The sequence below is a fragment of the Centroberyx affinis genome, unplaced genomic scaffold, assembly GCF_046629955.1.
Source record: "Centroberyx affinis isolate AG114_WGS23_722 - 3 ecotype Tasmania unplaced genomic scaffold, CSIRO-AGI_Caff_v1 ptg003755l_1, whole genome shotgun sequence".
In the NCBI taxonomy this organism is placed as follows: domain Eukaryota; kingdom Metazoa; phylum Chordata; class Actinopteri; order Beryciformes; family Berycidae; genus Centroberyx; species Centroberyx affinis.
Genome location: NW_027281632.1, coordinates 158,864 through 186,635, shown reverse-complemented (window position 1 = coordinate 186,635; position 27,772 = coordinate 158,864). Strand labels below are relative to the sequence as shown.

Here is a 27,772-nt window from a genome sequence, read left to right as displayed (position 1 = left end):
CTTCCATCCATGTTTTCAGTGAGGTACATATTGTTTGGCAATATTCTCAGATAAGCCTTACTAATGTAGAGACAAATGTAGGCACGTATTTTGAAGCTCGAGATTCATAAATTGATCCTAGCTTTACCGTAAGTGTTCTCATTTTGTTGCTTAGAGGTCTGAAATCATTGTGCCAGAGGCTCTAACGTTTGCTTGAGACTTTGTTTGGCTCCTGAAGGTAATTCAGTGCACTTTGTTCTGCTCAGCTCACAGTTCAGTCACTGAATGAGCTTTGGAGCCAGTTCAGGTCACATATATTTGATCTGTGGCACTACTGTACAGTACTGAGTGCAATGTATGTAATACAATATAGTGCAGCACATTGCAGTATAAATCAATTTCTAATATACACAGACATATAAAATATATATTGTATATCTAATGCAAATATTGTATTGTGTGTATAATTTTAGTTGTTTAATTTTATTTTCTCATGAAATAACCATTGTAGCCCTGAGGGATACTTGAGTAATTATTTCATTGAAATAGCCTAAAATGAATCAAGCAGCCCGAGGCCTGAGAGTTAAAATCATTCTGGCATGGAAGTTCACCATTCTGTACAATTGTGCATATGTACAGTATTTATGCTTGCAGGTGAGCAGGAATCCCTTCATTTTTAGGATTTATGAGCGAAGAAGTTTGGGAACCGTCTTGTGGCTCCAATGCAATACAATACATTCAGTACAATGGTGCAACACAAACTCTGTATCAGTGTTACTCAGACTCAGGGCCCACTGCTGGTCCTTCAGATGTCGCCTAGTGATCTGTAGCAGCTAATAATGTAATAATTTCTGGATGTAATGTAAAAAACTATGACAATGTCATACAGTGCCCCCCTAAATGGATTGAAAATAATAAAACCTGGTCATGTAATACATTCATGGTAAATGTCAAGGAAGGAAGGGACATATTTTCAACTGATGATGTAATAATAATTTGACTAATAATGTAATAATGTAACTACTTGTAAAAATAAGAAGAACTTAATTAGTCGAGTTGTTCCATAATTAGTCAATATTATTATTACATCATCAATAAAAATATGTTACCTATGTTATCTCTTTTAAAGTAATAATTATTGGTTAATATTGTGATGGAAATTATTACATTAAGAGGTTGTATTATATTTTCGACCCATTTAGAGGGACAATTGTAATGCATTTTGAGGTAGTTATTACAAGTTATTACATTATCCAGGAGTTATCATTATCAGTTGCTACATGTTGCCTTCAATGGTTAACTAACACTTAAGATATGAGCTATTTTTTAATGCTGGATTTAATGGAAAATGGTGTTTGCCTCAAGCAATCCATGAAGGTGGCGATGTCATTGTTAGCCTGAGTCAAAAAGACAACTGTTTGCCTCTCTGTGACTGAATGGATTGTGAAACGCTGGACTGTTCAGCTGATGCAGTTACAGTAACCCAGCAGAGGAGTGCTCAGCCAGCCGCATGGCTCCCTGCTGTGGCCATTACCACTCAGCCCTACCCATCTCACTTCCACTCCTGCTGAGGGACACTGAACATGTAATCTGGCCACAGCAGGCCACCAGCCAGGCAGACACACACACTGCACCCTCTTCCAACCCCCCACCCCCCCTCACATCCCCCTCTGTCCAGCTGTCCTCTCCTCCAGCAGCTTACCCACCCAACTCCCCCTTTCCAGCTGTAACTACCTTCCCAGTTAGGGCTGCACGTCCCCGGTGACAGATTTTTTCACAGAGGATTAAAGCCGGCTCACTAACTAGCTAACTATTTTTGCTGCTGCTGCTGCTGTCTGCCTGTTGTGAGAGCGAAGATGTCGTGGGTGGTAGACAGCAGCATGAGTCTAACTGTTCAGCATGTACAATACTCTCTGTCAGCACAAGCACTTGTGTGTGTGTGTGTGTGTGTGTGTGTGTGTGTGTGTGTGTGTGTGTGTGTGTGTGTGTGTGTGTGCGTTTCTGCATAGGTACATCTGCATGTGTGTGTGCGTGCATGCCTTACTAAGTGTTTATTTAAACCTAGATACCATTTTATTCAGCCTCTGTGCTGTTATGGTTAGCCTGTCAGCGTGCAGATAGAATGTACATGGTCTCATCTTGTATGTTTGTGTAACTGGTCATGTTTGCTTAATACATGTTTGTGTGCACTGTATGTGTTATGTTTCACCATATGTGTGGTCCTTACTGGTTATTCCCAACCAGCCCATACGGCCGTCTGACAGCCATCCATCTCCCAGCCTTATGTCATGAGGCCTCTTGGAGCCATTGGCAGTCTAGCCAGTAGCCACATTGTACTGTGGTGTACATCCCATCAGGTCTCCATGCCAACAGTAGCCATGTGGCCATATCAGTCCCCATGGCCCCGTCCCCATTGTGTTCCAGTGGCTCTCTCTGTCACCAAGCGGCTGCTAGGCGCTAACCCCAGCTGTCACAGCCGTCAGTGGATCACAGCTACCAATCTGTCTCCTTTTATGACCCACAGTCATATCCACTACCAGCTATATACACAGTAGACCTCCCTTACGCACACACACACACACACACACACACACACACACACACACACACACACACACAGCCTGCCGCCAGCCCAATGAAACACATCAAATTAGCCAAGCGTGCTAGCTTCAAGAGCTCGGGGGGCTACTCAAAGCATTAAACCAATTGATTGTGCTGCAGTTTGGCGGCTCTCGCCGTGTGTCGCGTGTTAAACCAATGGAGCATTGTGCGATGGCGCTCCTGGTGCCCAGGCAATATGGAGGCGGCTGAGCATGGAAGGGGAAGAGGTCACAGCTAGCCAGTCAGACTGGGAATCTGCTGTGAAGAATAGATATAAATAGAATAGAATGAAATAGAATAGAATAGATACAAGGGCCATGAGGATAAACTACAAACTGCAAACTACAATAGCAATAGCAATGCTATTAGTCCCTTTATTCAGTTAGCATTACAGTTAGTAATTGTAAGAATAGAATAGAATAACCCTGATCTTCCTGTTGATAAATTGGGTTGTTATTTTAGGACCTGAATTCAAAAGTCTGTACAATTTATTTGACAAGGGAGTTTAAGTCCTTTGACAAAGTCTGAGAACAGTATTGCCTTCCAGTCAGGGACTTCTTCAAAGACCTACAGATAAGACATTATGTGCTTGTAAAAGGCAACACTTGTCTAGACTTTGCCAATATTTGTCATCCTTCAGAGAAACACTTCTTGTGTCATAAAGACCCAAAGAATTTCAGATCCAAATTCTATATTAGGCTACATGAGGCAGACTGGTGACATTCTGGCATCTTTGAAATTGTGTAACAGCAAATCACACTTTGGAAAACATTGTCATATTGTCTTCTACAATATCGGTCTGTAATAAACATAAGGAAAGGCAAAATGCAGGTGAATGTCAGTCTACTCTTTTTGCTTACTTGGAGTTATATCTTGCTCTCTATTTGAGCATAAAGAAATGATTCATCCCCTATTAATGCTTGTTAGGAAGACAATTGTGATTAAGTGGGTGGGTGATGAACCCTCTTCCATTGGGTTAAGGAACTCCCTAATAATTGATCTTCTGACCTTAGAGAGGTTAAGGTACGCTCTTCAGCACAAATTTAGCTTGTTTGTAAAATAGATGGAAAGGGCCTGTGGAGTGTTTTAGTGTATATTGTTTCCCCCCCATGTCACTTAGAACCCAATAAAAAGAATGTTAAACAAAGTAGAATAGAATAGAGTAGATAAAGCAGTAAGGGAAACTGTGTGTTAGAGTGTTGGAGTTAAGAGAAGTGAGAGCGACTTGACTCAGAGGTTGCTTATTACACAGCAGACAGAAAGCGTTGCAGCGTGTACAGCATTGGCTGAGGTGTTTGTGTTTATCTCACCAGATTAAGTTTGACAAGCCCATCCATACGAAGCCGGACCGCTCCTTTCCCTCAGAGGAGCCGGCTCTTTGTTAGCGGCGAGCGGGAGAGAGCGGGAGCGAGAAAGAGAGACGGAGTGAGGAAAGAACAGTTTTCAAAACGTGTTTATCCTCGATACACGGGCAAGATGCACTCGGTGTGAAACCTGATAGAAAGTGACAGCTTTTTTTTAAATCGGCCAGCTAAATGAGGCTTCAGCTTGTTCGCCCAGGCCCTCCTCTCTTCCTTCGTTCTCTGTTTATCGCTTGTCTTTCCTCATGTCTCTCTTTCTCTCTCTCTCTCTCTCTGACTGTCTAAAGCTGTGCTGTGTGCCAGTTAGATGTGGGATGCCAGTACAGTATGTCTGCTTGCCTTTTGTGTTCTGTTCTTTTGCCGACGGTACATCAGCCAGCAGACCTTGTACTTAGAGAGAGAAAACTCACACACATACAGTCACTTACATACAAATGATCAATCACACACACAAATCACCAGACACACACACACACACACACACACACAGACTCATATTCACTTCACGCTGCCAAACAGTGCTGGAGTAACTGCAAAGCCAGCCAAGCGCAGCGCTGCTGTCTTTCCCCATGACTTATCCATCCCCAGATAGTATTTTCCATTGCCTTGATATGCACTATATGTGCTTCAAGTGTGTACTTGCTGGAGCGGACTGGCCCATACATACTGTAGGTGAATTATTGAATTCCTCTCCATTGTACCCCGGCCAGTTTTCCCTGGCTCTGACTTTGAATAGACGCTCCCTGGGCCTCTTAGAATTGAACCATAACTATCTGCCCTCATCGGATGGCGGTGAATCGGTGCACTGTGTGATACCCATCTCCCCGCTTGACATTAAGAACGCGCCGCAGATTCAGGAGGGGAACATTATGTTGGTCTCATGAATTCTACTGGCGAGGCAGAATTTGAGACGGGGCTACAGTCGTCCTTGAGTTGATCCGACTGCTCTCTCTCTCTCTCTCTCTCTCTCTCTCTCTCTCTCTCCCTCTCCCTCTCTCTCCCTTCCTCACTATCTAAACCCTTCTTTCTCTACATCTCTCCCTCTCTCTTTCTTTCTCTTTTTCTCCCTCTCTCTCTCTCTCTGTCTCACTCCATCCCTCCCTCCCTATCTCAATTTCACTCCTTCTGAGTCGACATCTCTCCTTCTCTCTCTTTCTCTCTCTCTCTCTCTCTTTCTCTCCCTCTCTCCCTTCGTTTTTTCTCCTGCCCTTTCAGAGTACAACTGCAGTTACTGTGCCGGTGCCAGCAAAAAATCGTCTGTTCAGGGTTAAAGTTTCATTCATATAAGAGAGATATTGTTGCGGTGCCACGGGATGACTGACAGAGAGATTGAGCAGTTGCATTTTCACTATGAGGTTTTGGATATTACCTTGAAAATTTTGCGAGAGTTGGAAAAACACATTTTGAGACTGAAGTTGATTTTGTTTGATGGACAAGCTTTATTAGCTTGCTGTGTTTTGGAGTTGCATTTCTAATCATTTTCGCTGTTGTAAATGGAATATTGTGGAGAGATTCTTCTCTGTGAAATGATCCATTTGTCTATGGAGAAAGCCAGAGGACGGTTGATAAACGAGTGTAGTTCGAGCGAGCAGAGGACTGGACCTCCCATGAAGACATGACAAATACTGTTACATGCTTCATCTAGCAGCCTTATCCTCTCTCTCTTTCTCACACACACACACACGCACACACACATACACACACGCACTCTCACACATGCACACACACACACACAAATCCCACACAGATTCCGTGGCTTCCTCAATGAGCCCTTGTTGGTTGTTTTGTTTGAATAACCTCATTACCATGACAACAGAGAGGCCTCCTACCTTTGCATTTTGCTCATATTAGACTGTCTCAGACATGTCATAATACTGATGATGACATTAAAGTTTTGGATCACACACACACACACACACACACCGACTCACACAGCAAAACAACAGTAAACATGTCATATCCCACGAATTATGCAGTTTTCCTCACAGCCAGTCATTAACAAATGTGTCACCATGTAATTGTAGCGCCCACCTCGGACCAATCGATATAATTTTGAAAATGCCAAAAACGCAGTGGTAAGATTAATCATTTCCTCAAGTTCAAATTCATCGTAATCCAATCATCTGAAATATGGCACATGATGGATGGACAGATAGATGAACAGACAAACAAATGAATGAACAGAAGGAGACCGATCCGTCCTCCTCCCGATTTCACTGTGGTGCACGAATAAGCATAAATACACATCTGGGCTGGTGGTGAGGTATCCTTCATCAATATATGCTCCACCTGCTAATCTGCCGACACACACTGTTGTGGCCCTCAACTGCTTCATTTTCATAGCGATACAGTGAGGATCCCCCTTTTCCCCTCTGTTCCTCAGATGTTTGCACTTAAGCTTTCAAAACCCTCTAAAAAAATGAGATTTCAGATATCAGCGCGATGGGGGAGGCCCGGGAAAAGCCGCTATCTGCATCGGTGTCAGCTTGTGAGGTGTTGGGCTTCATTCATTGCTATTCATCAGTGTGCGCCACTACTCCTCTGCTCCTTCAGTCTGTCTGTTGGGTAAAAGGAGCAGCTCAGCTTCCTGGCTTAGTCCATGGCACGTTGTGTCTTGTAGACAGACTGTGTTGGTAATGCTAGGGCGGCCCTGGAAGTCTGTTTGCCCCAAGGAGGGATTCGTGCTGCGGATTAGGGTGATAGACCCAGGATGCTGGCTCCCTTTTCTGGGCTTACCAGACTAGAAAGGTGCCTGAGGGCCTCTGGAAACTCTGGTCGTAGTCGAGGAAGTTGCACGCAAAGTGGTATGTGGCTACTGTGAAGCTCCCATACAGAGACCCGCGCAAACAAACACAGAACCAGGTACATAGGAACGCTTGCTTGAGCACATAAACATACATGCAAACACATAGGGATTCATAAATACAGACACATATGATGCTTGCCAAGACAAAGACACACACACACACTTTCTACAGTCTCACTCAGTTATGCAACATTCCATATCCAATAACTTTTTCTGTGGTTTCTTTGTGGTTTCTATGGATATAGTTTCATTACCTTCAGTATCTACCCCAAAGGTGGGCAAGCCTATAGTCTTAGGGGCCCATGGCCTTCTGCACTGTATATAGTTACCAGTCAATCATCAGCAGATGTTCTGCTATAACGCCAGGCTTTCCAGACCAATAATGAACAGGTCTAGTGTGTGTGTGTGTGTGTGTGTGTGTGTGTGTGTGTGTGTGTGTGTGTGTGTGTGTGTGTGTGTATGTGCATGCGTGTCTCGCTGGAGGTGAAGGCATATCTATGCAACGCTAAGGCTTTAAAGCACCAAGCCCTAGTTTTTTATGTGCTGGAGCACCACTGCAAGTATGCGGCAATGAGCACAAACGCACTCTCTTTCACACACACACTCACATGCACCCGCAACCTCACAAACACACACGCACACACGCGCACACTAACGTACACACACACCGGCAGTATCCTAACCACAGAGCCTTACATGGAGAAACTAACTGTCAAGTACAGTGAGGAATGTGTCGAGTCGAGTGAGGTTCCTCTTTCATGTAGACGACACAAGCGATGCTTTGTTTTGCGTGAAAGGAGCAGGGATGTAGCCTCGGTCATTGTTTGACGTTTCTTGAGGCTTTTAATGTGCCTCTTTAGTCCTGTATGGAATGAAAGCAGCTTTTTTTTTCACTCTTCACACATCTATACCTGTCAAAATGCACATTCATTTTAAACACTTTCATGGCTCATGCAAAGGACATATTCCTTCTTATTCCTTACCTGGCTTTTAGTGGTTATGTGTGAACCAAACAGCACAGGAACACTGCAGTACATTGGTTTCCATAAAACAATGCATTCTTATTTTCACTTTTTTTTTTACCAACATTCACATCTCTACTGGAAGCATGTTGTTTTCAGCTTGTCTTTTAAATTAAAGCAATTAAATGTTACTGCGTGGCACAAGGTGAGAATAGGTTTGTCTCGCTTTTTGGCACACTAGGATTTAAATGTGGCCTAAGGCTATTTTCTCTCTGTCTGAGGGCATTACCAACGCCGGAAGGCAATGATACATGAGCAACGTTTAGCAGCAACATAGTGGATAGGCAATAATATTGGATATTATAACCTGCAGCAGCAATAGAGATGAGCAAAATGGTTGGTTATAATGAGCAGTGATTAAAAAACACTGCTGGCTGTAATTCTTTGGAATTTCTTTAGAAGATTTCTCATTTACTGTACATTGCCTCAAGTTGTTGAGTGTATATCAATGCATTTAACAACCAGGGGGCTGATATCATCTGTCTCCTGTCTAGAACAGGATCAATACCATATTTAGCAAGATGGGTTTTTCACAAACACACACACATGCGCACACAGGCACACACGCATTAGCATGTAGACGCACAAACACATCAAAACATGTGCATTCATCAAGCAGATCTGTGAACATCATCCCATACATTTGTAACAGATACTCCTAAATGGAGTATCCATTATCTCTCTCTTGCTCTCACACACACTCACATGTGCACAAACACACACATATATTGTCTATTTGCGTCAGTCTCTTTTTCATTTTCTTTCTCCTCTACTCAGTCCGTGGACAGACAGACAGACACACACGCGCACACACACACACATGCACACACACACACTAAAACCCCCTCTCTCACAGACACTCAGTCTCACAAACACAGAAAATCGAAATCACAAATCGGCTTAACTCTCCCTGACACGTCTGTGAATTAAGCCTTTCCGTTGCTCTCCCTTTCCCATTATAAAGGCATTGTCAGAGGCTGAATCAGTAACAGGTAGCCCACAGCTCCTGCTGCTTCCCTCTCGCTCTTCTCTTTCTCTTCCCTCTTTCTTCCTCGCCCCCTCGTTTTCTATCTCTTTCTCTCTCTTCTCTGCCTCTGTGCGTCTCTCCGCCTTCCTATCTCTCTCTCTTCTCTCGCTCTGTCTCCTCCCGCTCTCTTCTCGTCTCTCTCCGCCGCTCTCCTCCTCACTCCTCCCGTCTTCCTCGTGACCTCCACCACTCTCTCTCCTTAATCATCTCCTCTCCTGTCCTCGCGCAATCTCTGTCTCTCTCTCCCCTCATTTCCCCTCTCTCTTTTCTTTCATCTCCCCCCTTTCTCTTTCTTCTCTCTTTTCATCTCGCCACTCGCCTGCCTATTGCCGCCCACCCTACCCCCCACCCCCCCCACCCCCACCCCACCCACCCCCTTCCCTCCATTCCCACTCAGTTCCTTCTTGTTCATGTGGAGGTGAAACTCCGGGAAGGAGCGGATGAAGCTCGCATATCGAGCGGGAGAGGGGGAGGGAGAGGGGAGAGAAGGAGGGAGGAGAGAGAGAGAGAGAGTGGGGGGGGGGGGGGGGGGGGGGCGGAGGGAGAGAGAGGGAGTTAGCCAAGTGTGTTGTGAATGCAGGGAGAAGACAAGCAGAGCGATTCTGACAGGCTGTGTCTGCACAGTTTGTTCTCCAATAGGCCCACACAGAGTCACCAGTGGGGTGCGCCTGTGCACGCACACACACACTCACACACACTCACATGCACACACGCACGCACACACATACTGTCAGCGTCTACCTCACGTATACAACCGCAGAGAAAAACATACACATTAGCTTGCACACTCATACACACACACACACACACACACACACACACACATGCAGACACTGTCAGTCTGCTAGCCGAGCCTAGCAGAGGAAGAGGGGCTTGGTTTTGAGCGTGTTCCTCCCGAGGCTTCAGTTCTGGGGAAATGGAGCTATCATGACAAGGGATGAAAGAGCAACAATGGTTTCATCACTTTCCCTCATGTTCCACTGCACCGTGAAAAAAGAAGCTTCTAGCGTTCTCATCCGCCCGTTAGGGAAAACATGCAGCACATTTATACCAGGAGGGGAAGATCGCAAGTGAGTGAGTGAAAGAGAGGGAGAGAGAGAGGGAGAGAGAGGGAGAGAGAGGGAGAGAAGGCATCCACTCTCAGCAATCAATGAACCGCACAAACTCATATTGTTGATACATCAGCAGCAGATATTGACCACTTTGATGGACCATAGACAATAGTGTGTATTGATCTTGAAAATGTCACTTTGTTCTCTTACTGTTTATTGACGGTGTCCCCACCCTCCCTTCTTCTTCTTCTCTGGCTCCCTTGTCCTCACTTTACCCCTGCCTGCACTCCTCCTTTCTCTTTCTCTCTCTCTCTCTCTCTCTCTCTCTCTCTCTCTCTCTCTCTCTCTCTCTCTCTCTCTCTGTCATTTCTCTTATCTTTTTGACTATTCCATCTCTTACTGTTTGTAATCTCCACACCCTCCTTGTTCTCCTTCCGGGCTTTCGTCTCCTCTCTCGTCTCGGGCTCCCCTGCTTGCTTACTTGTTCTCCCCTCTTCCCTCTCCTTCCTGTCCCCCCCCCCACTTTAATCCCTCCTCCACCCACACACACACACCCCCACACACACACCCTTCTTCTCCCTAACTCCCTCGCACCCCCTCCTCCCACCTTCACACTGTCTCTATCCTCTCGCTTTATTCTGCTCCTCCCTTTATCTCACCCTCTCCCTCATCCTCTCTATCCTCCCTCTCCCTCCCTCTCTCTCCTCTCTCTCTCTCTCTCTCTCCCCTCCCTCTCTCTCTCTCCTCCCCCCTCCTCCCTCCAGGGTGCAGTGATCACGCCAGCCATGGACCACACTATGTCCATGCAGCCTGCCAGCATGATGGGCCCTCTCACCCAGCAGATGAACCATCTGTCCCTGGGCACTACAGGAAGTGTGAGTACTCTAAGACTAAGGCCGGGCTGGACCACACACACACACACACACATACACACACACACACAACAGACATGCACGTGCGGAAGCTGGCATCAACTCGCACAGACATGACGTTTGTTTGCACGCTTGCATACGCACCTAAATTTGTACGGTTCGCACACACGAGCAAAAACACAAAAACACACACACACCCATAAACAAGCCAAACTATGTCTCTGTCTAGACAGGGCTTGTGGTCCTGTGTAGCTCAGTGGGTAGAGCATGGTATAAACACTGCCAGGATTAGGAGCTGGATTCCCTCTGGAGCCATGGATGCTAGAAGTGTATGCAGCCATAGTACTGTACAGTGCTTTGGATAAGAGATACTCTACAATACTCCAGCAATGCAAAACATCTAAAAGTCTACAGAGAAGCAGAGGTTGAAAAAGAGAAACGACAGGTGGCCATTTCATCCTGGTATGGGCCAGGAGGACCAGACGACACGAATCCAGGTGGCCTCTGTATTTGGGAACTTGGTCCATTTAGTTCAAAACAAAGTACACATTGAATACGGGATGGATTTTACATTTCCTTTCAAGAAAACTAAACCTTCCCAGTCCGTCTCCACATGCACCGTGCCGTGGAGCTGCCGTATCATTTGCTTTACACTGCATGCATTCACCGCCAGATATTAAGAGAGCATATTTCCTCCCTGATCTTCCACATTAAACAGATTTCCTGCTAAGCTTAACAGTGTGACAAGCCGGCTTTCTGTTCTCTCTGTCTCTCTCCCTCTCTCTCTTCCTCACTCGCTTTCTCTCTCCCTCTCTCTCACACTTTCTGTCTCTTGCTCACCCACTAAATCACACATCAAATCTATCACTTCATCAGTCTTCCTTATTATACACGCACATGCACACACACACACACACACACACAGTCACTGCCCCCTAAACCAGGAACTCCCCCCTGTTTCAGGATCAAGTCGACTTAGAGGTGTCACACAGCTCTGAAGCCTGACTTCCTGCCCTAACCCTGCTGCCCCGGGGCAGGCAAGCAGGCGGCTTTGCTCCGCCGCTACGTTTGATCTCTGTGTGCGTGTTTGTGTGTGTGTGCATGATTGAAACAGTGCAGCTTTGTACAGTTACCCATGTGTTTCCAGGTGAGCTGTCAGCGACTGTGACGCCATGTTGGCTCTGTCAGGAATGCCCCCTCCCTAATCTGCCCCAGCTGTGCTAACAGCCAGGATTAGAGACAGGCTAATCTATGATGATGGCTTCTGATGTTTGATGGGTTGTATTATGGGAGAAAGTGGGCTAAGGCACTCTTTCTGTGTTTTTTTTTTTTTTTCTCATATAGTTTACTCTCCCTCTTACTCTCGCTCGCTCTCTCCCTCCTCTGCCTGCTTAGCTTTCCTGAGGCGATGTGCTGTGTAGCGTAACTCTTCTGTGGGTGAGCTGCACACACGGCATGCCGCGGCTGATCATCTATGGGAATTGAGGGATGTTTCCTATAAAGTTGACTCTAAGCCAGATGTGAGAGCCCCTTCGCGCTGCCTGATTGAGAAAGCCTGTTTAAAAATAGGTTATGCAACAGCATCCAGAGCCATCCGCGTAGTAAACTGGACTCGACGCCACATACTCTCTCGGAGTGCATTCCTCGAGTGTACGCGCATGTGGTGAGGTTGTTTTGATTACCGCTGCTCGTCACGTGACCGAACCGTTGCCAGAGAAGAGCACCTGCCATCAGCAAAGCGTCCCCAAAGTCAACAACTTAACATGACTGCCGTTGGCCGCTGAAGGAGCAGCCACACCTCAGAATACTCTTGGCTGTTCCAGAACTTTCTGTGGCTGTTTGTGTATGGCTGTGGCTTTTTTTTTTTTTTTTTTCTTCTCTTCTCCCCAAGGAAAGAACCAAATGTTCCCATCCGCCCAAGCAGCGGCACTGGTGACCATAGCTTTCCGAGAAGGCCGTGTTGTTTTGCGCCATTGAGAATGTGGATCGGCATCAGGAGCGGTGAGGAAAACCCTCCGTCGTAATGAGGAAGCGTGGCCCGGTGCCTCCTGAGGGTCATCGGTTGCTTCGCCAGAAAACAACTAATCTACCCACCCAGCCCAGTTTGCCATGTGAATTTGTTTGGTCTCTTTTCTTTTTAGATTATGATTACAGAATGTTGAAGAACCTCAGGCTTTCTGTTTACAAACGGCACATAAACATACAATCCATGCTCCACACATTTATTTTACCATGTTTGATGTGTGTTCCTCTAGTACTGATTGATTTACTCTCTCAGTGCTCTCGCCACTTAACTGGAGTCTATCTATCACATTGTGTGTGCGTGCGTGCAGGTGGGTGTGTTGCAGTGCGCGTGTGTGTGCGTGTGTGTGTGCGTGTGTATGTGTGTGTGTATGCATTTCAGTGTCTGTCTCTGTGTGTGTGAGAGTCGGTGTTTGACATGACAAGAGGTGACCTTCCCTCTGCTCTCTCCATCCTATTCCTGTCATGGGATGTAGAACCCGGGTCTCTGTTGTCATGGTGACAGTGGTGATTGACAGCTCTTATGTCCCAGGAAGACAGATTAGTGTGAAGCGCTCTCCTCCATTATCTGGGCTGTTTCTCTAGGTCTTCTATAGGGTAGTATAAGTATAGCACCTTATTCTATAGCATACTGCACTGCTCCTCAACTCTGCTTTGCTATTTTTAACCTTTATTTATCCTGGGAAAGTTGACTGAGCATGCATATTCTTTATCAACAGCTCCCTGCTTCACATTTAAACAGCAACACATATTCACACCAAACATCCACGCATTCTCTAAATTCTACAGTGCATCTTGAATGTGTTTTGTGCTCCATAAGAACAATGTAAACCTTTATTTCCAGTCAAAACATAAAAATCATGACAGCAGTGAAAAATGGCTGACAGAGAGTTGGCTGAATAAAAATTGGCTATGTGTAAAAGGCTTGTGGACTGAACAAAAATTAATTAATCAGCTTAAGCTCTAGACTTTAGAGTGCAATTGGATCTTGTCCCTGAAACTCTATATTTGTTCTGGAAAATAGGCAACAGCAGCAATTCCGAGACATGAAGCAAATATATTTATGGAGTGTGGTATGAGGTATACTGCATAGTTTTGATTATCACAAGACACACATAGATTACTGTTAATGTTTTACCTTTACTTAAAGATAAAAAACTAATCAGGTGATTTTGTCAAGCACTTCTCAAAACACAGTTACAAAGTGTCTTACAGATAAAACAACAATAAATGAAAGCCAAAAACATTAATAATAAAATGCCTAACAGTAATAAAAAACATGTTTACAGAATAATAAAACAGATGCGAAGGAAAGACAGGTAGATAAAAACAAATCATATAAAAGCCTGCCTGTAATGTGTTTTAAGAAGTGATTAAAAAGATGGCACTGGTTTTTGCCAGTCTGAGCTCCTCAGGCAGGGCGCTAACAAAGCCTAGGGGCCGAGATATGGAGAGCTTTTCATAGTGAAGTGGTCCAGTACTGTAATTCACAACCACCAGTGTGCAACTCCAGTATTTCCCATCATTCTGAAGCCCCACAGCTAAGATCAATAGTCATCAGGGTCCATCCCCAAGCTGCTCCACCATTAATAACCTGCACTGAGTGGCTAGGTGCTGTTGCCTGGACCAACTGTTATCCTCCACCTTACAGACAATGCAACAGAACAGCATGCTGCCATAGAGGGGATAGATAGATTTATAGAGAGGGGGGTGGATGACTGATGGATATATTCCAGTGCAAGTATCGGCACCGGAAGCACAGTGTTACACTCCATCCCACCAGTGCCAGAGAATTAAAATATATAGTATGTTTATTCTTGTTGATGTGGTAAAGTGCATGGGTGAACTCTCCCGTCATCCACGCTTGATGGATCCACCAAACATAAACCGACTGTATTATATTCCCCACGGGCGCGCAGGCCCAAACCACAATGGTACCAAAGTGGTTATGTTCATTTTATGGATTTTAGTCTTGGCATTGCTGCATTGCAGTCTGTATTTATAGTTATGGTTCTATGGCATGGAGAGTGATGGCAGAGGAGAGATTTTAAGAAGTCCACTCACACCAGCCTCGTTAAGGAGCTACACAGGCCTCCCGCTCATCAAACACACGCACACACCATCTGCTTCAGGCTCAGGTTGTGTGTGTGTGTGTGTGTGTGTGTGTTTGTGCGTGCATGTGTGTATGCATATGTACTGTACGTGTATGTGTGTGCATGCAAGTAAGCAAGTGTGTGTGACTGCAAATCGGGAATACCATTTATTGCCAATTAGGGAAGCTTTATATTGCCCAAACCTGTCCCCCGACCATGGACAGGGAAGTCTTAAAAGAGTTGAAATTGGACAAAAATCATCATGATCACCATAGCAACCCATTTCACTGTAGCCAGTCTTGACAACCCCTGACTTGCCACAGCAGCGACTGCAGAAATATGCCCCGCTCAACCTGCCACATTAAATAGGTTAACTAATGGTTATGGGAGAAGAAAAAATCTTATCTTATTAAATTTTCTTGTTGAATCTAATTTAAATTCCTTTTGCATTTCTCAGAGAAATATAGCATTTCAAATGGACATTCTCCCTTTGACAGAGCGATTTTGATATTGCTAATTATGTCCTGCTTCCCCTTCATTTGCTTTCATGCAATCCTCACAGGTGAGTTGGCTGAATAAGTTAATGGAAAGGAGAGGCGAAGACAAAAAGTCCCGAGGAAATTGGTATGCATGGTTTCTATTCACCAGGGAGGAGAAGGTCACTTCACCAATCTGATAGGCCCTTTTAGACGATAGCAGGTTGAGAGAGAGAGAGAGAGAGAGAGAGAGAGTGACAGGAGGGTGAGAGGGAAGTGGGGATGACACAGAGAGGTAATGTGACAAGAGTCAGGAAATCTGGATATGCTACCTCCCCCCGTCTCGAGTGTGACAGCCCTCCAGGTGTGATAACCTTAAATTCACACACACACACACACACACACACACAGACAGACCCACACAGTCACGCTCACATACAAACGCACACTAACATCCATCGCAGGGCATCCTCCTGGCCATGTGTGGCGACGGTGGGGGAGTTAATCACCCATGTCCATGGCCTTTAGCTGCTCTCATTAGCGGCGAGCGGTGGAGCCGTACCCGATCCATTAGCAACGCTGCCGGTAATGACACTTCACCAGCACCGCCGGGCCCACGGCCAAGAAAGGCTCCGCAGCCCAGCACAGCCCCTCCATTACAGCCTCCTACAGCACACCGCCGCCACGCTTTTTACTACTGGCAGGGGGACTGAGAGGCAAAAAAAAAAAGACAGAAAGAAAGGGATTGTCCTTCCTTTTTCCTTGGTCCGGAAAAGCAGCAGGAAGAGGAGGAGAGGCGGAGAGGCAGCCTGGTGGCTTTTATCTGGGATCACATCCGTTGGCGCTGTGCTGCGGCATTATCGTTCCAAGCCTCTTTGTCTTTGTCTATCTTTCTCACAGGCGCGCACATTGATGCACACACAAACATGCATGCATGTACCCACACACACACACACACACACACACACCCCATCCATACACAAAAGCACACACGAACACACACACATGCTCACACAGTTGGACAGACAAAGAGTGATATGTCATGTTTTATGCACAGGCATGTGCTAATTAAAAATAAGCACACACGCTGGCAAATCAAACTCGCACTGGCATGCGTGTTCACAACCACACACACACACACACACACTTTCACAAGAAGTAAGAAAAGGCTCACACAAAGTGCCGTGTCCTCATTCATATTGCATGTGAAAGCCCCGTAGCTGTCATGTAACCGAGCCTGTGTCACATCTGTAAAATGGCCATCACGGAGCGAGCTAGCACCCAGTTAAAAGCCGGGGCAGGCATGACTAAAGGAATATAGGCCACAGGCAATAGACCTCCTGCTTTCTCCTTCCTCTGTTTCTTTCTCTCTCTCTCTGTCTCTCTCTCTCTCTCTCTCTCTCTCTCTCTCTCTCTCTCTCTCTCTCTCTCTCTCTCTCTCTCTCATTCCCTTTAGCCCTTTTTTCATGTTCCTTAGCTGCTTTAGCCTGGTGCATTTGCCTGCCTGTGAAGTCTTGGAGGAACAGCAGGACGCCTCTTCTTCTTCCTCCTCCCCCTCCTCTTCTTCCTCCTCCTCCTCCTCCTCTGTCTACCTTGCCTGCTCCAGCAAACACACCGTTCTCTTCTGCTCTGCTCCGCTCTGCTGAGCGCACACACATATTCTCTTAGCGCCCTCCTAAGGATGCTGAGGGCATAGCAGGCACCCAATCTCACTGGTTCCCGGGATTAATTGCGCGGAATGAGACTTTCAGGGCATGATGATATCGATTCTTGTTATAAGCAGCGTCCTTGTTGTCTGCTATTAATGGATTTCATGTATATTATGTGGAAAATGTGTGCTGCATGTGATGTTTGTGTAAATGAATGGCTTGTAAATCATAGGGAACAGTACTGTTTATGATGCAAAACAATAAAATGTTACGGTATTGTATCATATCATAACATAGTAAGTATATTACGCTAAAATAAAATGTTATAGTTGAATGGATATTATGTCTCATTTAATTTTTTGTTTATGGGTGTAGCAAAGGACTTTCATGTGCAAGGATTTTGATGTGTGTGTGGGATTTGTTTGGTCTGTGTTTCAGTACATGACTGCTGCAGCCGCCGCGGCGCCTATGCAAGGGACCTACATTCCCCAGTACACTCCTGTGCCTCCAACAGCCGTCCCTGTCGAAGTAAGACCCGCCCACATGCACACACTACTCACCCGTAATCAAAAATCTGCGCATACACACCCAAAGGAGAACGTCATTACTCCTGACAGCCCACTCACTTACACGCACAGGCACTCGCACGCACATTTCTAAACCGGCTCACCACATCAACAGACCAACACAGTCATTAAATAGACAGATTACATTTGAAGTGCGCTGCGGATTGCTCTCATTCTCTAAACAAATGGCCTCACACTACCGGCGAATAATGAGGACGAAAACTGCAAGCAAAGCGAGATGAGTCAGAAGTTTTATAGTATTCCGGAAAGACGTTTGAAGTGCAATACAGACTTTGTCACTTCCTCGGTCGCTGTCTGAGCTCGTGGCAGGTCAGGCGGTCCAGCCTGAGAAATGATGAACGTTGGGGAGCAGGCAGGCAGGCAGGCAGGCAGGCGGGCCGGCAAGGAGAGCGGGGCGGCTGTCTGGCGGCTGACAGTGCGGTCGTATTCAGATGGACTATCAGTCGTGTATCAGATGACAGGAGCTGAAGTGAGACACAGTGCCGGCGGTGCTGTCTCCCTCTCCCCAGCCGGTCCGGGCTGGTAGGTAGCTGGAACACACACATCCCTCAGCCACGGGGCTCTGGTTAGCCCACCAGCCACGGCCAATGACAGTTTCCCCTGACAGAACCATCAGTCTCCCTCCTCCTCCTCCTCCCTCAGTCCCCCCTCCCCAGGAAATGGCCAGCTTTGCTCATGAAGGAGCGGGATGGAGCAGAGAGACAGACGTAGTTGTAGTTTAGCCCACGGCGCCTCTTACCTATTTCATCCTCGCCGCCGTCCTCTCAATGCCAGCGTCAGCGGCGGGGTGTGTATCAGTACATCAGCCGGTGTCTGGAGGGCTGATGTATGGACAGGACGCAGTATCCTTGAGAGCTTGTTAAAGGTGATTGAGATGACTCAGTGATAGGGGCTATCGGTAATGCTAGACACTTATAAAGGCTAAGAGGTTGTTGTGATGAATTGCCTGCTGCACACAGCCATGCTGAAAGAAATCGTTCTTCTCTGTAGTGGGTATTAAAATGTAGAGGGAAATGTTTGTGCTGAAGGATATTTCTTTTTATTGATTAAGCTTATGCATTTGAATTCTGTACTGACAAGCAAAATCTAAGACAGATCTGTTAAAGTTCTTGTCAAATCACAGTAAGATGATGTTACTTCTGTATTCTATTTCTTTTAACAGGGTTCCCAGGGGCCTTGAAAATCCTTGAATGTTTGTGGATTTGAGAAAAATAAAAAAAAATAAGGCCATAAAAGTTTTTGAAAAGGAATGGAAGAACTTTTTTTTTTAATTCAAATTTAGCATCCAAATTCATCAATATGTCTCATCTCTCTGGAACTCTCCTCACACCCTGAGGAAAACCCAATGATGGATGTTTCTGTTGATACAGCAGCAGCTGAATGAATGATTTCACTGTGATTTCTTGACAAGATAATGCGAGAAAAAAAATTGAGGCCTCTATGATTTCTGATTTTGACCAATGTCATGCCTTTTAAATCCGTGAGTTTCCCCAAACAAGACCTTGAAAGTCATTGAAAAGTGAATGAAAAAGTGATAATGTGAAGTGTGGGAACCCTGTTTTGATAATGGAAGATAATGATAATGAACATTTCATTTGGTACACTTTTACTCTATAAAGTCACATACTTTTCATCAGAAAGTGCCCAAGCGCTACAGAGGAATGCATGTTGAAGTTGAAGCGTCCTGCAGCTCTAACACACTTCTTCCTGTGTGTGTGTGTGTGTGTGTGTGTGTGTGTGTGCGTGTGTGTGTGTGTGTGTGTGTGTGTTCAGGGAGTGGTGACGGACGCCTCCCCCCAGACAGTGGCTCCCTCGTCACAGGAGGTGGCTGGCCAGCAGCAACAGATCCAGGTGGACAGCGCCGCCGACCATGTTCCTGCTTACTCATACCAGTCCAAGTAAGTCACACAGCGGCTCTCAGCCATCTCCTCTTTTAATTTATTCACTGGAAGACGCTTTGAAGCCGCGTGTATTAATTATTCCACAAGAAAACACATCAATCACACAGATTAAAACATGATAATAAATGTGCACATTAGAAATAGATCATTTCAAATTCCATAAATCATAAATCATCTTCTGGTTTAACACCTAAAGTCTGTCACAAGCAGGTTTCTCCGCCCCTGAGTAAACAACTAGCTTCTTGCCTGTGAGTTATTTGGCAAACTGAAGGGATATTATAAAACAAAATCAAATTTTGTGAGATTTTCAGATGACAAAGGCAGTCAAATTGCAACATATACCCCCTTTGACAAAATATTTTTTTTGATAGGCAGCACAGTACTGAATACTAATGTTTGAGAGTACGAAGAAATGCAGCGCCATTATCAAATTACTCAAATTATTCTGGGCTGCTGTTGTCATTTGTTTGTCATTTTGTCAACGCCGTCTGCTTTTCTGACCCGATCAGAACTGTTGAGCGCGCTTCATTTTGCTACTGTCTTCTGGCGGGGCTGTCAGCTGTCAACTCTATTGCTTTTGTGTGTTTGTAATATTGCGCTTTGATTACAGCTCCTCTCTCTCTCCCTCTCTCCCTCCCTGTTTTCTTCCCTCTCTCTCATCAGATAGCGACGGCCTGGGAGAATGTTCCTGTGACAGCGTTGCCTTGAGACAGAAGGTGGCTGCACTGAGAATGTGAGGAAAGGAGAAAAAGAAAGAGATTGCTTCCAGATTGCCCAGGCACCAAAAAAGAGACACTTTTTTCATTTCCTACCTGGCCTACGAGAAAAAAAAAAAAAAATAAGCAAAAGAAGGGGGAGAGTGAGAGCGCAGAGGAAAGGGATGGGGGGAAATTGCTGGGCACAGTGCAAAGAAGTGAAATTGTTTAGTCTGGGAACCTGCCTGAAGGGCTGGGCCGAAGCTTGAAAAGTTTCTCAAAGAAAATTCTCAACCATTTAAAAAAGGAAAAAAAAAAAATACAAAATGAGTACAAAATGACAAAAAAAATGTTGAATGCGCAGGTAGGCGATGAAGTTTATTTTGTAATTAGAAAAAAAGGGGAGTCAAGTTTGAGATACACACAGAGATTGTCTTCCTCAGATATTAAGCTACTATTTCTTTTCACTCTTTTTTATGTTCTAGTGTTAAATTTTAGTTTTCTAGATATATTCGAAAACAAAGTGTTTTTTTCTTTCTTGAATCTTCATGGCCTTAATTTGAAGGGCGCCAGAAACTTTTTACAGAGTTAAAGTCTGACGTCTGGTTGGAAATAAAAGCAAACAAAATCAGTCTCTTGGACCACTTGGAGGGTACAAGACACTGGAGGAGTTGATCTAAAGAGGAAAAAAAGAATCTATCACATAAGCTGTACAGATTTAATAGAGAAGAGCTTTTTTTCTTTTCTTCGTTAGAAGAAAACTTTGATAATAATTATGTCAGAGGTAACTAAGTGTCAGAAGAAAACAAAATGTCTGTTGGGGAAAAGACTTGGGGGGGAAAGATAAAGCTTTGAAGAGATTTTTCACAATGAGGAAAAAAGAAAACATAAGAAAACACGCTGCATTGTAGAGGATGCAGTCTGTTGCAAATGCTGAACTTGTTTTTTATTATCATAATTATTATTTTACATGGCAAAGTTGCTGTCGATGACATTAGTGCTTTTTATCTGCGACATTTTACCTTTTTTATGAGCTTTAAGATGTTTTTAGCCCGCTTTGCTTGTCACACTGCAAAAAAAAAAAAAAAAAAAAAAAGAAACCAGAAAAAAATTCTAAAATGAACAAAAAAAATCTATGGAAAAAATTCTGGCAGTGAAATAAAAACAGTAGATACAGTAGGAGCTTACGGTTTAAACCAATCAGTGCAAAAGCAATAGAAGAAATTGTTGACAATTTCTGTAGTCTTTCCTAGTTGTGGATCAAATGCAGCCCATGGATGGCCATTTTTATACCAAAGATGAAGAGACACTCTGAACCAGAGTTTTGTTTTTTTCCTTTTCTTTTTTTCAGTTTGATTTTGTCGTTGTTGATGTTGTTGATGTTGTTGTTGTTGTTGTTGTTAATGTTGATATTGTTGTTGTTGTTGCTGTTGTCATTGTTGTTTTTAATTTGACCTTGATGGCCGGACCAGTCCTTACTATCCTTCTTAACATTTTCTTTTCACCGGTTTTAAGCTACTTTTCCACGGTTGTCAAAACTATCACACACACATATTCACACTCAGATGCACACACTCACACACACACACACAGACATCTAGACACAAACACACACACACTTACAAACACACACACACACACCTCAAACAGTATTTGAATGTGTGATGCAACCGGTGGCAGTTCTACCAACCGTCCCTTTCTTCACCTCTTCTTCGATTGTCTTTCCATTTTCTTACACGTCTCATCACGTTCACGATGCTTTCACACACCGTGGGTGCATTCCACCTTCTCTCTCTCTCTCTCTCTCTCTCTCTCTCTATCTCTCTCTCAGATCTAGAGGGGAAAACTTAGGCAGCAGACTGGGGAATGTTGCTTGCTACGCTCCATGGTCGTTGGTGCGTTGCTTCTGGCTTTGTCGTCTTAGTGATTTCTGTCCTGAGGCTGTCTCTTTATCTCACTGAGTCAACCATAACTTAACTAACTCAACCATTCTTGAGCATACTGAGCTTCATTGTTGAACTGGGAATCTCCCTGCTGGCTGTTTGGCCCAGTTTTCATCTCTGTTCATCCAGACAGTACCAAGCCTTGGTCAAATAGTGTTTGCAGATTACTTTTTTGTGTGCGTTTTAGCCTGCTTGGAATACCAGATGAGTGGGGTTTGCCACATACTGGCAGGTAAGTCGGTCACAAAAACATAGACAAAAATTGACTTTCAAGTCTTTTCCGATGATTGCATAAACTTTCTGGCGTCCCATGTGGCAAATCCCACCTATTTGGTAGTGCAAGCATATTAAAACAACCGCTAAGAAGTAACTGCAAAAACTCTTTGATGCAGGTCTGAACAGAATACAGCAACATTTTCAAGCCCAACACAGGCCTTGACCCGGCATCCAAACCAAGAAATAAAGTCAGGACATCTATATACAGTTCAAGTAGCTTTGTTTTTGTGCTACGTGTCCATAAGCCACAGTAACTCTGTGACACTTATGAGTAAAGACACGGAAGCATGAAGTATGAAACTTGGAAAGTACTGTCTGTCTTGAACTTAAAGGGCGGAAGGAGGTGAGATCAGCACACCTCTGGGAACTAACCAGGTTCCTCACCAGCCATAACAAGGCGCTGATGGCAACTTCTCCATCTACCCAGAGTGTCAGTCTCACCCCTAGTTGTCCCGACTTAGACCACAAACAACCCCGTCTCATCCCCTCCGGTCTCCATCCCAGAGCCGCATGAGGGTTCCAATGACTTCATCTCTGAGGATTGTCCCCGAAGAAATTGCCTGTGGGACAGTGGCCATTTCTACTCCCATTACAGAAGCCTGTGTGTGTCTGGAGCGCTGTGTGTCTGCTCTGTTCGGCCATGCCCGCCCGCCCTGCCCCGCTGTGGTGCTCCGCCACTAAAAAGACCCCGTTTTTCCCTGCTTCACTGGCACCATTAATGTGGCATGGCCAGGCCAGGCTCCCTTGCTCTCATTTTCTCTCGCTGTCATTCTCTCTCTCTCTCTCTCTGTTCCTCTCTCTCTCTCTCTCTCTCTCTCTCTCTCTCTCTCTGAGGTTTCTTCTCTTTATTGGATGGTGCAGAAGCAGAACCACAAACCAATTTCAGTCACTCTCGCAATGAGGCTTGACGGGCCCAATTTGTCTCCCTCCGGGGCAATAGGATCCACTCCAGTGTCCCTCAAAAGACCCCTTTCTTCCCGACAGAGAGGGAGCTTTTTGTTTGGTGACAATTGCAATTGAGCTCTCGCAGTTCATGTGACTCATCCAAAAGTAAGTCTGGCGGTGTGCTGCATTTTGGGGGAAACGATGGCGCGCTGTGCACATTGCAGGCGAGCTATGTCATCGCACATGGCGACGTTTGTAAGTAACAATCAAATTGTATATCGAGTGCCTTTAACGAAGCTTCCAAATGATTCCAAAAACTGTATTATCTGTATGATAGTAAAAAAAAAAAAAAAGCAAAAGCACATGGAAGAGCTTGTTTGAACAAGTTGTGCTAAGGAAATGCTACACAATATCGAAGCTACTCTATGGTGCTAAGAAGGAAGCTGTCTAGGGCCTGTGCCTTCGTTGTGTCCACTGATCTCTGTGATGTGCTGGCCACTGTTGATCATTTGGTCGACATGAACTTACTCTTAACAGGCCACCGGTCCATTTGATGACACACAAACAGGCACACAGGTTCCTGTAGTGAACTGCACTGTTAAAGCCATACGTGTGGTGTGTGTTTTTTTTTTTTTTTTGCCTCAAACAGACAGTAACCCACAGTGAAAGTAACTGTTGTACATTCTGAAGCCAAGCCCACGTCTTCCATCCACTGACGGAGGTCAAAAGTCAAACGTCTCATTCTCACCGTCTCTCGAGGGCCATTCAGCTGTTTATTGTTCAATCAAATCAACACCTGTCCCTTTCCTTTCATCTGATCTGCCCGTCGCCATCTGCTTTTGCTCGCCTACAGGCTTGATTTGCTCTTATCTCCCAATGAATGCGTCTCTGCCACACTCTGCTCTTAAACAACTAACGACCGAGCTTAGCAAATGTTTGGTCTCACAGGTCTCAGTTAAACAAAAAGGTGATCTTTGCACTACCGTATGCGCCAGGTGCGTCGGAGGAGCAGGACAAAGTAAAATCAGACTCCCACACACTGTCTTCACTTAACAAGAATTTAATAAATGACACAACGTTTCGGTCAAGCGACCTTCGTCAGGTATGCTTCTGGTAGGCTAGGTAGGCTTCAGCAGATACCTGACGAAGGTCGCTTGACCGAAACGTTGTGTCATTTATTAAATTCTTGTTAAGTGAAGACAGTGTGCGGGAGTCTACTGATTTTACTTGGTCTCACAGGTCTCACAACCCCTGGGTCTGTCCGCACCGGTGATCCAGTCGTCATTGTTGCATGAACTCACTATATTCCATTGCTGAATCCTTTTCTTCAGTGTTGTGATTAAACAACAGAGCTGCTACACTATGACTTTGACCAGTTTTAAGCTAGCGCGTGTGTGTATCTGTCAAGAGTTGTTCTGCTCAATAGTTCAACTTTTGGGGAGGTTACGAATACAGTATAGCTATAACCAAGTTCTCTGACTTTTACAGCTGTTGTTTCATAGAGTATGGAAGACATTTTTGAAGCTCAAAAGACTCATAATGCAGTAGTTGCACATCAGCGAGCAGAGTGTCCTACAAATGGCCTCAGATTCAATAGTAATGGCATTATGGAAAATAGGATTACAAATAGCGAAGAGATTATAGAAAAATGCACAACAAACAATATCAGCGCTCCAATTTGCTGTTTGAGATTCAAGAAAGAAAAAGATGTTTAAACAACTGTTTGCTTCTGGTGTGCGGTACCAATTTTTCACAAAGATCTCCAAGATTGCCTAACTGAACAAACAGAAAATGTCTCTTTCTTAATAGCACAATGACGTACCTTTACGGAATACCAATACCTTCATGGAAATGTACAGAAAGCATGCCTGCAATTTTAAAAGAGTCTGTAGCAGGAACGCTCTGCTCCCAGCCAGCCCATGTGTCAGCACAAACCAGCAGCCAGCTATAGAGAGAAGAAGTGTGTGTGAGGGAGAGAGAGAGAGAGAGAGAGGGGGATCATTAGCTCCTGTTGCCGGGCAGAAGTGGTCGTAGCCCGGAGTTTCTCCGTCTTCATGCAGCAGTGTGTGAAAGAGACAGAGAGACGCAGTGCGGTCGCCACAGTCTCTTCCTCTACAGGTTTCCGGGAGGTGACCAGTTTGACCTCTCACTAATTACTGACACACACACACACACTTCCTTTCCTATACACACACACACACACACACACACACACTCCAACACAGACCCTCTCTCTCTTCACATTCACTCATTGACGTGCATTCACTCATCTTTTGTATACTTCCTCAAGTCATGAGTTGTATATTTGACATAACGTTACCGTCCCTCTGTCAGCCATCCTTTGCATCAGGTGACATGTGCATCCTCGCCCAGCCTCAAGTCAGCGTCAGCCTCTGTCTCGGGGTTAGGGAACGCCGAGAGAGACCCCAAACTGCTGCTGGCTTGTCGTCGTCGCAGGATCTCACTCACTGTATTCGTCAGACTTCTCAGAGTGGGTCAGACAGAGCGCTGATCCGGCAGTACAGAACACTTTTTGTGGCTTGTTTAAGCCTTCCCAAGTGTCAGAGGGGTGCTGTTTGTCACGCAGGACAGTGCGATTAGTGCCAGAAAGTCCAAAAAGTTTCTATACAATCTTAAACAAGTATTTGAAAGTCGATTTAGTGTACTTTTCTGAGATGGACGAGCATCTGGTATTCCAAGAAGGTAAAATCAAATGCTGAGAGTTATGTGCAGCTGCTATTTGATGGAGGGAAGGATAGATTTAGGGGGGAGAGTTGATATGTGATATATATAGGTGATAGGTGATATATAACGTTTCATCCCTGCTATTCCCCTTTGAATAAATCACACACTGTCTACGAGGTAAAACAGATCATCTGTGAGCTTACCTACTCTGAGATACCTGACAAATACAAATCTTGAGCTCTGTAGCTACATCCTGGTTTTGTCCAGTGTCAGTCTTTCGAGGCTAAGTTCAAGAGGTGCTTAATTCACTGCCTTTTTTAACTTTTTCTCAATCCGTCCCCCCCCCCCCCACCCCCCCTCCTCCACTGTCTCACAATCACTGCCGCCGTCCTAAATCAGACATGATTAAAAAAAAAAAAAGTCATTTATGTGGTGCGTCTTCTACGCTATCATAGGAGTAAAGTCATTAAGAGTTATTTCATGTCATACTCAGTTGTCGCGAGGTTCTTGTGGATTCACCCTCTGTGAACGGAGACGGGCCATCCCACATTGATTCTTGTGTTAGGAAAACAGTAGTTCAGAGTTACTCTGCCCAGCACACACACACACACACACACTTTCTCTCTCTCAACACGTAATGCAGTGGGAAAATTGCTCAAACCACCCCCCACAAGAGTGAGGCTCTATGCTTTTTAATTGATGCTTCGGTCCACCTTTGATGAGAGCTATCGATTGGCCACACATCCCCAGGAGCGCAGCCAGCCAGCCAGCCAGCCAGCCAGCCAGCCAGCACACCCCTCACAGAGTTTAAATAGCTCCCAGAGAAATACAAATCCGACCGATGGGTAACAATTGCTAGGAAATGGCCAACCAAATTGTGTAGAAATAGCCAGCACAGAAGGTGCATTAGGCATGGGATTCATTTACCTGATAAAAAGAGGAAATATTTATTAGGACAGCAGAGCGGTTTTTAATTTGTTTTTGTTTTAGTTCTAATTTTTTTTTTCTTTTTGTTGGTTGTTTTCGTTTGTTTTTCACTTTTCTTTGTTTCGGCGCCGAGGAGGACATGGTCACGCCTCGCACACGCTGCTCAGTGTGTGTGATCTTTGAGAACTATCTGTACATCTGTGGATGTTAGGATTTGACTTCGGTTTTATGAGTTGTTTTTTTCTCTCTGATGAAGCTTTCAATAAAAAAATGTGGAAAAAAGCACCAAGGAGTGTTGTTATCTTTCAATCTGCATCCGCAAATTATTGTGCTTCAACACAGCTTGCTGTTTTACTGTCCTCAAGCCGTTATTATGGAAACGTTTATTATGCACCAAGCATCCTCTAAGAAACACACACACACACACACACAGCCACCAGCAGTGGCACCACCCTCTCCATAGCCTATTATCTATATGACTAAATTGCAGTGGGAAGCAATAGGAAGGCCTATTATTATCATCCAGCCTGGTGGCACCTGCCGCGTGTTGACCTTGAGCCCCCACATCCTCTCATAATTACAGCCTTCGCAAATGGAGCTAATATCTCTCGACGGGATTTCCCCCATCACGGCTCGCACATGCTTGATTGGGCGTAAAGTGGTCATAATCAAAGACGGAGGAGGCTGCTGGAGGGAGAAGTGGATCGATGGCGATCAATCTTCCTCTTCGCTCTCATTTAGGCCCAATCAATGGCTGTCCTTGTCACCTCCTAGGGACGCCTGTCCTGTCAATACCACGGCTGCACAGTAGCCAAGTTTCCACTGCCGAGACGTCTCTGCTAGATCAAGGCAGCAAGGCAGGCCCCCCAAGACAAAGGACATCTTAATAGAGAGCAATTGACTGGTTGGATTG

At 45.1% G+C, this 27,772-nt stretch overlaps 1 protein-coding gene across 1 annotated transcript in view; it reads left to right on the top strand.

The window, feature by feature from the left end:
• The window catches only part of LOC139662310 (RNA-binding motif, single-stranded-interacting protein 3-like), a 38,756-nt gene extending 14,464 nt beyond the window's left edge, over positions 1 to 24,292 (top strand). Inside the window, exons 6-9 of the mRNA XM_071540968.1 lie at positions 10,613 to 10,723; positions 17,399 to 17,488; positions 19,321 to 19,445; positions 20,112 to 24,292. Coding sequence (XP_071397069.1) covers positions 10,613 to 10,723; positions 17,399 to 17,488; positions 19,321 to 19,445; positions 20,112 to 20,115 — 330 coding nt within the window. The 3' untranslated portion in view covers positions 20,116 to 24,292. The remainder of the gene's footprint in view (positions 1 to 10,612; positions 10,724 to 17,398; positions 17,489 to 19,320; positions 19,446 to 20,111) is intronic.
• The last annotated feature ends 3,480 nt before the right edge of the window (positions 24,293 to 27,772 follow it).